Raw genomic sequence first — 10,364 nt, 5'->3', positions numbered from 1 at the left:
AAACTTACTTTTAAGAGAGCAATGTGCAAAAACAGTCGTTTTTAGTATAAATAATGTTGTACACTGGCCCTGGTCATTGTTGGGCCAGTGTTACCAACGCTATCATTGCTAACATTTTTAAACAAGCCTAAATTATTTCCAAGCGAACATGCTACCGACTGAATTGAATACACTTGTAACAAAAGTAAAAGAAAATATGTTTTTAAGGTTTGGAAACATGGAAGACAACCTTATGATCACATAAACTATACCCTTTTAGGCCCCCGGTTTAAAATATTATCTTACGAGTTGTGACGGCCCCACATACAGTACTGTGGCGGATGTATGGCTACGAGGCGCTACAGCTAGCACAACCTAGCTGTCGGCATCGATACCGCCTCAACACATGGTCAGATCGCCAGTCACCCAGAGCGCACATATAAATACGCACACGACAACTACCGACCTATGTCTTTGGACACCGGCCGGGCAACCTTTTGCCTGCTTTCGCCACAGAGTTAATAGTTACAGCTTCAGAGTTCAGACATTATCTCAGAGAAACCTATCGAATTTAATGAACAAAAATCGACATCCTCATTAACTTTATCAGGAATTTGGTAAGAGTTTGATGAAACAACCACAATCTTATGCGGAGGTGATAACTCAACAGTTGCTGGCACGGTTGAAGTAGACAAGTACCTAAATGAACATATTATACCAAGTCGAAATGTCAACATATTGATTTGGTAGACAGAAAAAATGCTCATAGGCACATGGGTCAAAATACGATATTACAAAAATGTATTAACTGGTATAATGTACTGCGAAAAATAAATAAATACAATTCAGAAAAAAAAGTGTAAACATTTTTATTTTATTTGACAAATAAATATAATTAGGAGTGTTAAATCCAAAATACTAAGTGTAGTCTTTATTGTTCTATTATAGTTCTTATTCATATTTTAGCATAATTATTGGATATACTTAGTAGATCTATTCTAATTTAAAAGAACACCAAGGTGTAAGATGACTTCGCATAAATATTACCAATCTTACTTAACTATAGTATATGATACAATATAGAAGAAAAATATTAGTTTTGGTGTATTATAAATTATAATGAATATTATATTATATGTATTCATGTTTTAAAATAATTTTTATACAATTCATTTTTTGATTTAAATTTTTCTAGTAGTTGTAATAATTATCACTTAAGTATTTTGGAAGAAAAAATTAAAAGACGAGTTGAATAACTGTTTGTACAATAAAAAAAATATAATATGAAAAATTTACCTACAAATTTCGTTAGTCATCCAATTAGTTTTTGGTACAAAACAAGAAAAGAATAAGTATAAACACAAATTGTCATAATATTTAAAAATAATTAGTAATAATAGTAACAAAAATAAAAATTATGAATCAAGTACACATTGTCACTTGATATTGCAAAACTGTGAAAACAAAAATTATGTTTATAAAATTCAGCTGAAATAATATATTATATCAATAATCCCATAGTCCCATTTCTTTCATTTTTGTTTGGAAATTTCTTTCTAGCTCATTAGCACATTCACACCAGTATGACCCTTCAGGATTGTAAGTCTTGCAATTGGTGAACATCCGTCTCATGTCCGCTATAAACAGTTTTCTAGTTACATAATAACCAGATGACAACCGTTTGGCTATTGTACTCAAATCTGTGAACAAACGTTTATGCATTGTACATAAAATCTAGATTTTTGTTTTTTCTAATAATAACACTAACCCATAGGATATTTGATGATATCATAGTAGTTTGGCACTGCTTTATCTACTGGATTCATAAAAGGTCCGGCAGACTTTTGCGATTTTACCTGAAATATGATAACATAAACATACGGCATTATTCAACATATTTTTCAGCTAAATGTTTTAAAACCTCACCCCTTCTCTTCCAAAATCAAGAAAAACCAATAAAAAATGTACATATCTTGCAGAAAGAGAAGAAACTTTTAGCTTCGATGCGTAGCTGAGAAGGTATTGTATTTACAATAATGTGTTTTTATTTTATTTTTGTGTCTGGACTCACGATATCTTTTAAACCGCTGAACCAATTTCTTTGTGTAGCAACATTATAGATCAGAAATCGTACTTGAAAGGTACTGTATTGGGCAAAAAATTTAAAAAGGTCACCCCTTCCCCTTTATAGTCGAGAAAAACACACAAAAAATTTACATATTTTTTTACTTAAAATTACAATGCTCGTTAATTTAAAAAAAAAGTCGAATTAATTCTAAATGTGTATGGAATATTCTTTAAACACAGTACTACCAATAACATTGATAAACCAAAAAAATATCCTAACCCTTTCCTCTAGAAAGGATAGAATTTTTTTTATTGTTTCACTTTTTCAAGCAGTTTTAGAGATTTAGGTCTGATTTTTATACTGACTTTTTTTTAATAAAAAAAAATATAAGAAAGAGGGAAATTACACTTTTAGGTTTCTCTATATAAGTGAATCAACAATCAAAAGGTATTTGAAAATATTTTCATTATATTTTAAATTATGATATATGGGTAAATATGGCAACAAATTATTTAAGACACACAATCAACCCTAATCGTCCCGCAATAACCCCATTTTTTATGCACTGAAAGGTCCCCGGAATGTTAAGGTGTTTTTTTATGTTTTCGAGGCCAGGGAATCTAAATATATAATCCAGTTTTTTCTAAACCCGGGCAAAATCATTTCTTATCAACAAATTTTTAAAAAATCACGGTTTTTACAAAAGCTATGAAAGTTATGAAAAAAATGTTTCAAATAAAAATTGTTCCTTTTGTTTTAACAAACAATAATAATCTTGGTTTATTAAAGTCCAACCGCAACTTAATGAGCTATCAATTTTTGTTTATGAGCAAACTGCGTACTAGTACTTACAGTATCCGGATGGCGTTTTCGTATTTATCAATATTTGATGATTTTATTCCATCTACAGATTTACATTGCAGCGTTTATTTATAGTTAATTTTATTAATTTACTTTCAATTATAATAATTCCTATAGACTTGTGATTAGTCCTGCCCGAATATACTCCGTCCCCACTAATTTCCAAATCCACTGTATTGGCTTTTTTAAAATTTAAATTGCACTAAGAAGTTCAACACATTTGAGAAATAATAACTTACGTATTGAAGCACTTTTTTCAAGTGTTTAGCCAACAAATCTGCATCAGTGGTTTCTTCAGTCACCCGGCTATTTCTAGTCGAACGTGCAGTCGGCATCCATCCGGTTTCCATAACTCCTGGTATCGACTCTATAGTCACCATACGTACACCGTCCAAAAAGCATGTCAGACCAGGATATTGTTTTTCAACACCGATTCGTTTTTCTTCTACTAGACTTTTTACAATCTAAAATCATACAACGAAAAAGTAAATCACTATAATTAGTATATTCAGTATTACATTTAATAAAAATGTAATTTACTTCTTTTTGTAGACGTATGACTGAAGTTAACTGGGTGTAAATAATTTTTGGGTTTAGTTCGCAGTGCATTAAGATAGCCCCCTGATAATGTTTTATATAATCCTGATGAAGTTTTTTTGACAGTTTTACATCTTGACTAAAGCCTTGTTTTTTAAAATATTCTAAAGAAAACAAAATAAATAGCTATTCTTTTTTTAGTTGATGTGTTTTACAAATTTTACCTATAGCAAGTTTGTCTGCATAAGTAAGAAAATGATAAATTTTGTGTTCGATATGGTAATCTTTAAGATGGTTCATAAGTTGTGTTCCATATCCATTTTCTTGTTGGTCTACTTTTACAGCGCAGAAGACAATTTCTGTAAATCCTTGTGAGATAAATGGACAAAAACAAATACCACCAATTGGAACGTCATCTTTTAATAACACTAGTGTTTTGTGTTTCCTAAAGATAAAAATATTAATCACATTATGATGGCTTTATTATTATTAAGTTTTTACTTGGTACTCACGTATCAAACACCAATCTAGTAATGTATCTAACTGGCATTCGAGGTAACTGAGTGCGAAATAAGTTTCGTAATTGTATTAACCACATCATAGTGCTTTTTTCCACTTTTGAGTCTAGAGAATTACCAATAACTACAAAACGGATAATACCCTGTGCCTCTTCTGTTCGAGCTTGGTGGCCTCGGGGTCCAGTTTCAAATCCAAATTCCTAGTTTATAAAAAAACGGTAAAATAAACATCACATAACCATAATTTAATTAGCAATCTAGAAAAATTATAACATTAATTAAAATAAAATAGTTAATTTTTTTTTTTTTAGTGATTTAAATTTTGGCTTAAATGTAACTATACTAAAAATAGATAAAAAACCTACATAAACCATAAATACATGATAAATTTCCAAAAAGTTGAGTTTCTGTAATATTTGATTGCACATATTTATATTTGTTATCCCTACATACTTATTTCATTAACTGAGGTTCCATACTTTTAAATTAGTTTATATAACTTTGGGTCAAGTAGAAACTAACTTCATACACCTCCCCCCACTAGATTTCACGTGCATAATTTGGACCAAATCTATTTAAAAATGTAGCTTTCCCATATGCCAATCCTGAAGCCAACAAAGTACCTTTATCAGAGTAGCTTAGCTGTTCTTGGCAACATAACATCCGCTACGTTGAGAGATGGACAATTTAACTCTCAGCTTCTCCTCTATATTGTTTATGTTCACAAGCTAACTTGAAAACAAAACAGGTTTTTAACCCAGAAATTAGTTTTTAGGGTTGAGTTTGCATTGGCAATATTTTACTGCCCTATACTTATCCCAGAATCAAAGTTTATGTGAAATGTCATATTTTTTTTTGAAAAAATTGTATCGATGTATAATAAAGTTTTCTCTTATCTCAAAAAGTAGTTTCCACATTTAAAGAAGTGAAGAGGATGAGTTTTGACACTGACAATTCCCTTACACTTGTTCCACGAGCAAACTAAATTCCTGTGTCTTTTGTTTATATATTAAGTTCATATACTTCAATAAGAAACTAATACTTAGCATACTTTCTGTCAAGTTCTCAATTTGACCTCATTTGGTCTAGCGGCGTAGTTTTTAATATGTAACTTATACTTAGATATGGCCATCTAAACTTATTTTTAACTTTTTACTACAGATACATGTGGTGAAATTAGTGAGTTTGACTTTGACAACCCCCCTGTACTTGTCTCCTGACTAAATCATTCTCTATTTTTTTTTTAATACTTATTTTAGTAAATAATTTATTTTAATATTAGTTTATTATTACAACTTTTATAATAATTTAAAAAGTAATTATTACTTTGAACTTTTAAAAGTCACTTTGATGTCTTAAAAATAAAATATTGTATTTTAATCTAAAAAAAAAAAAAATTGAATTGCTATTTGTTGAAAAAATTATGATTAGATGTTAATGATCTTGTTCAGTTTGTCCATGTTAGAAGGCAACATGTGAATTGTTGTCATGAATTAATTGTAATTTTCTGCTGTACCATCAATTTATTCTAAGGTACACTTTTTTTTCTTAGTATATCTTTGATTAAAAAATACACAAAGATAAGTTTATTATTTTGAAATAATATTTCTACGAAATTTTATATTACATATTTTAAACATTTTAATATCTAACTGGCCAGTTAAAAAAATAAAACATTTAAAGTGTAAATTGGTGCCTCCTCAAAAAATAAACAAAATTGTTATTTAGGCATCACCCTGAACATATAATTTTTTTCAAATACGACCAACCAATGCCTCTAAAACTTTCTTGGCCTTCAAAAACTACAAATTGTTACCTTTGAGTAAGTAACAGGTCCACTTTGCGCCTTTTTTAATAAATCCATAATCTTTTCATCTGATATTATATTTTCAATGTTAACTCTATCATTTGATTTTCCAGATAGATCACTAAAAATAAATAAAAACAAATTATTATTAACAATATACCATTTAGATTCCATACATTAACTAGTTCACCACTAATTAATGATTAAGTTAATAATTCAATAATATTTATAAAAAAAGTTCATACTCATTTGGGCATTTTTCTTTCACAAATTCTACATCGTTATCGAGTCCAGAGTCTTGAGAATCTAAATGGAAATAAATAAATTACTTTTACTGCTAATAGTATTTAAAATTATTTAGCAAACTAAAAACACGGGTTCGTTAATTAATAGTGAGTACATGGAGTATATCTGATTGTATAAACAGAAAAGGCTAAACAATTTATAATGATTGTTCAGACATTGTATTAAACATACATATTATAGGTCATTAAAATACCATGATCTAAAATGTTTGCTTTTTTCCCCCCACTATAAATGACTATTTTATTATTACAACACTTTTTTTTTAACTTCACTTTTTCCATGGACAAATCTTATAATTTAATCCACTTCCTGACCAGCAATTGCTCTGAAATTTGGCATAGAGAGATATTCTAGATGACAATAAAAAGATCTATTATTAGACATTAGTTGTATTTACCCAAAAAAAGGGTGGAAACTTTATCTCTCTTTTAAGTTTTTTAGCTTGGTTTTAGGACCAAAGGTCTAAAATGTAAACTGAAAATAGTCTAGCATTAGACTATAACATTAAGGATTTTCTCAAAAATCTGTAATCTAACTTTGTTTTAGTAACTAAAAATTAATAAATAAATAAATTAAATTAAATTTTTTAAAAACATGCATTTCTAAAAAATAGTAAAAAAGTGTACTAAAATATAAAAAAAAATTATACTATAAGAATAATTTACCAATCAATTGTAGCACATTTTTTTAAAAATGGCAATTACTTTGGAAACAACTGAAAATTATCTACAATTTTAAACATTTTTAATTTTCAACTAAATAGAAAAGCGTGGGCTCTATTCAACAAAGTCCCTCATAACTCATACATTTCATAAGACTTTGTTGAATAGGGCCCACGCTTTTCTTTTTAGTAAAAAATTACAGTCTAAATGCATAGTGTAAACAATTTTAATAAAAAATATCCAAACATTTCCATAAAAAAAAAATGCAACATTATAACCCATTACATAACTATTTAATAACTGTTTCTTTTGTGTTTATTATTAATTAGCCAGCACAAAATCACCAGAATTTATGGTACACATAAAAAAAAATGAACCAGCCCAGCCAGGAGTAACAAGTTTGATTTTGCGATATTTTTTAACTTTTAAGTTTAATTTAAACTAATTTGTATTATAAGTATATATTTGTTAGCCCTAATGTCTATCTAAAGCCATGAAAAGAAGTATACATTTAAAAACAATGTTTTAATTACTTATGTAACATTCTTCTCAATATTTACATTATTTACAAAATTATATTTAATATAAAATAATTAAAGATTACAACCCTAACCATTTGAATGATAATGGGTAGGCAAAAACTCTGACAGTGCTATAAAGCCAGAAGAAAACAAAAATATACAATAAAATAAAATTTTTGAGCTTCGTATTAATTGTTATTGTGATACAAAATGTGTTATATTATAGTTACCACTGAGAATGATTCTTTTCAAATCAGAATCTTTAAAATGTAAATCCCATATTGGTGAATGTGTGGCATAAACTTCGTCTTCTAAAAGATTCATGTACCTATAATTATATAAATGCATTATATTGTATTGCTTTGTAAACGTAAATAGTTAAAAATTACTTTGATAAATAGTTCATGCAGAAAAATTTTCTGTGACTAGACCAATTAACAGATTCTGTGTGACACCAATCCATTAAATGCATTCTAAATACTTTAAGAACAAATTTCAACACATCGCGGCCAAAAATCATGCTCATTTTGCAGCCCGGTGCAATAGAAGAAATATATTTTGGTAAATAACAGAAAGCCATGTATCTGAAAAATTAATTAATTATACGTACAAAGAAAAAAAGTTAACAATTTTATTAAACAGTTTTTTACATACCTATGATAGTAAAATTCATAACTATTACGTTGTTGAAGTGTTTTACATGAAGGTAGTTCCATTGGAGCAGTCCACTTCCAAGTATCTAAGTGCTTTAATAATATTTTAGTTATCTTGAGAGCTATTTTCAGTTGCTGAAATCATACAAATAAACAAGCAAATAACAAATTATTATAATTATTAAAGCTAATTAAAAAAAAAAAAACAATTTTGTTGATTACAACATACATTACTTTCGTGTCCAAATTTATACATATTAAAATTCATTAAAGCCTTAACAATATTTGGGGTTTCAAAAGGAGGTGGTCCAAATAGTTTTTCCATGGAAATAACAGCATCAGGGTAAACGTGTTTCCGTAACTCCTAAGAATGTGAATAAAAAAACAATATTTATATTAAATATTTATTAATTATTAAGTATGAAATACTTTTGTTTACAACTCACATGATAAATTGCATTGTAAACTTCTTCTAGAACAAAATTTCGTTCATTATCTGGTTTTTTTGATTCTCTATCTACGGTTATTGCTATGTTGTCAAGATCAAATACAAATCCCAATAATCTGTTTAACTGATGATCATCAATACTTATTAAATGTTTTGTATGTTCAGCTAAAAAAAATAAACAAGCTATAATATCAAGTAAATAGTTCAAACATTATGAACGAAAATATAGAGCATACAAAGTGGATGATTGCAAGAGGGTTTATTGCAAAGTGAATTCATAATAGGATGACTTAACCGTTTAGATTGCTGCCATCCATTACAAGTACAGCCAGTGGTCTAGAAAAAAATATACATATATACTAATTATTCATTATATGTTTTTTTTTTAATTTTTAGTGTATTAAAACATCACATCCGTGTTCCATGTTCAAGATTGCTATTCTCATTAGTCGCTTTTAGTGTTAGGGACAATGTTTATAAATTACAAACTGTCATTTAAAATTATGCTGATTTTAAACGACTAGTGTTGGAAAACCGCTTTGATAACTAAGAAATACTTTTACAAGAGATGAACTTAGTTGGAATTGAAAATGAAGAAAAAAAAAATGTATTTATTTAGGTTATAATTTAACAGCATATTTGTTAAGAGAAGTTTACACAATATAAATAACAACCTGGCAGTATTTTAAGGGAATTCATAAACAAGTAATGTGATAGCAGGTTATGTTTAGGGAATGAATCTCCATTTATAGAAGAATTAACAGAGGCCATTTGATTGTGATAATTGCTTAAAAATAAAGGATGTGTATAATATCCTGTAAAATGGTTTTCTTTATTTAACTATACATACATTTATTGAATAGGAAATTTTTGTGTTCTAAATACATTTGCTTAAACCAATTAAAGCTAAAGTCATACTGTACATTTTGATCATAAGCGTTTCTATCATATGTGTTTTTGATACGATGTATACTATATGTATGACTATAGGGATAAAAAATTAGTTGTAAAAGATAATTGTTGTCTACAAATTTATTTAGTTTTAGTTGAAGATCGGAGTAGTAAAACAACATAAACCCACACACATGGGTCCAAATGTTAAACGCACTGTTCTGTATGTAACATAATGCCACAGCATATAGTATGACATGTCCAATTGATATACTTGTAAATTTTAAAATTCAATACATATTCAATGTACATTCTGTTCACACTGAAAACTGCATTCGTTTTCGCCATTGAAGTAAACATAATTGGTATGATTCTATTGTAGTTGTGTACAAGATATTAACACACATATAGTGGGAATAAATTAAATAATTACATCTTGTCATGAAACCATACTCAAATAAAATATAATATACCTAATCGTAGCTGTTACATAAGTTAGTTACCTGACAACAAGATTTCTTAGACACTTTTATTAGTTTTTCAATTCTTGGTAAACTCTTTTCTAATTCTTTGGTTTCCAGTATTTTCTGGACTATTGGGTCATCGATATTACGGCTACTCGCTGACGATGGACCCGGTTGGTCTTGAACTGATCTCTTGGACTTGGACATTGCTATAACCGACGCCAATTACGAATAAGGATTAAAAAATTATTTTAGCAAAGCCGTTCGTTGGTTCAACGGTCATAATCACTATTTCACGCATTATGTACTATAACATTTAAATAATATTCAAACAAACAATTCTATATAGAAAAGCCATACGAAATATTAAGTATTAACTATTAACTGACAATCTCAATAATATAACAAAATACAAATTAATCTACCTATTATCAACTAAACTACAAACTAAAGATTGGGTCGTTATCCCGATGGGTATCGCTACACTAGTTCCATAAACATCATGGCGGCCAATCCGTTGATATGTGTTAAGCAGTATCGAAACGACAGTTGCCCCTCATAAGCGTGATATATTTTATTGTTTACACTCAACCGTCTGGCGTCTACCGAGTACGGAGTTGAGTCTAGTGTCTACCCTATTGCGCCGATT

At 28.7% G+C, this 10,364-nt stretch overlaps 1 protein-coding gene across 1 annotated transcript; it reads right to left on the bottom strand.

The window, feature by feature from the left end:
- Window positions 1-831: 831 nt before the first annotated feature.
- LOC126844687 (histone acetyltransferase KAT2A) lies at window positions 832-10,154 on the bottom strand. The gene is made up of 15 exons (XM_050583061.1): window positions 9,755-10,154; window positions 8,597-8,696; window positions 8,359-8,525; window positions 8,142-8,276; window positions 7,914-8,047; window positions 7,649-7,843; window positions 7,490-7,587; window positions 6,016-6,076; window positions 5,780-5,891; window positions 3,958-4,163; window positions 3,670-3,890; window positions 3,449-3,609; window positions 3,148-3,372; window positions 1,748-1,835; window positions 832-1,679 (listed from the first exon to the last, which is right to left on the bottom strand). The coding sequence occupies exons 1-15, from the start codon at window positions 9,920-9,922 to the stop codon at window positions 1,486-1,488; spliced, it is 2,265 nt and encodes a 754-aa protein (XP_050439018.1). The 5' UTR covers window positions 9,923-10,154; the 3' UTR covers window positions 832-1,485.
- Between the last annotated feature and the right edge of the window lie 210 nt (window positions 10,155-10,364).

The sequence above is a fragment of the Adelges cooleyi genome, unplaced genomic scaffold (genome assembly GCF_023614345.1).
Source record: "Adelges cooleyi isolate 19-005CV unplaced genomic scaffold, UGA_ACOO_1.1 ACOO_flye_CR_arks_rails_tigmint_CR_PRNA_651, whole genome shotgun sequence".
Classification (NCBI taxonomy): domain Eukaryota; kingdom Metazoa; phylum Arthropoda; class Insecta; order Hemiptera; family Adelgidae; genus Adelges; species Adelges cooleyi.
The sequence above is the reverse complement of the archived record's forward strand: the minus strand, read 5'-3'. Positions and strand labels throughout refer to the sequence as shown.

Coding starts and splice junctions, on each gene's coding strand:
- LOC126844687 (XM_050583061.1), bottom strand. CDS start 9,922: ATGTCCAAGTCCAAGAGATCAGTTCAAGACCAACCGGGTCCATCGTCA. Junction 6,077..7,489: donor GAAAAGAATCATTCTCAGTG/GTAACTATAATA, acceptor ATTTCCATTTAG/ATTCTCAAGACTCTGGACTC. Junction 3,373..3,448: donor TCATACGTCTACAAAAAGAA/GTAAATTACATT, acceptor GTATGATTTTAG/ATTGTAAAAAGTCTAGTAGA.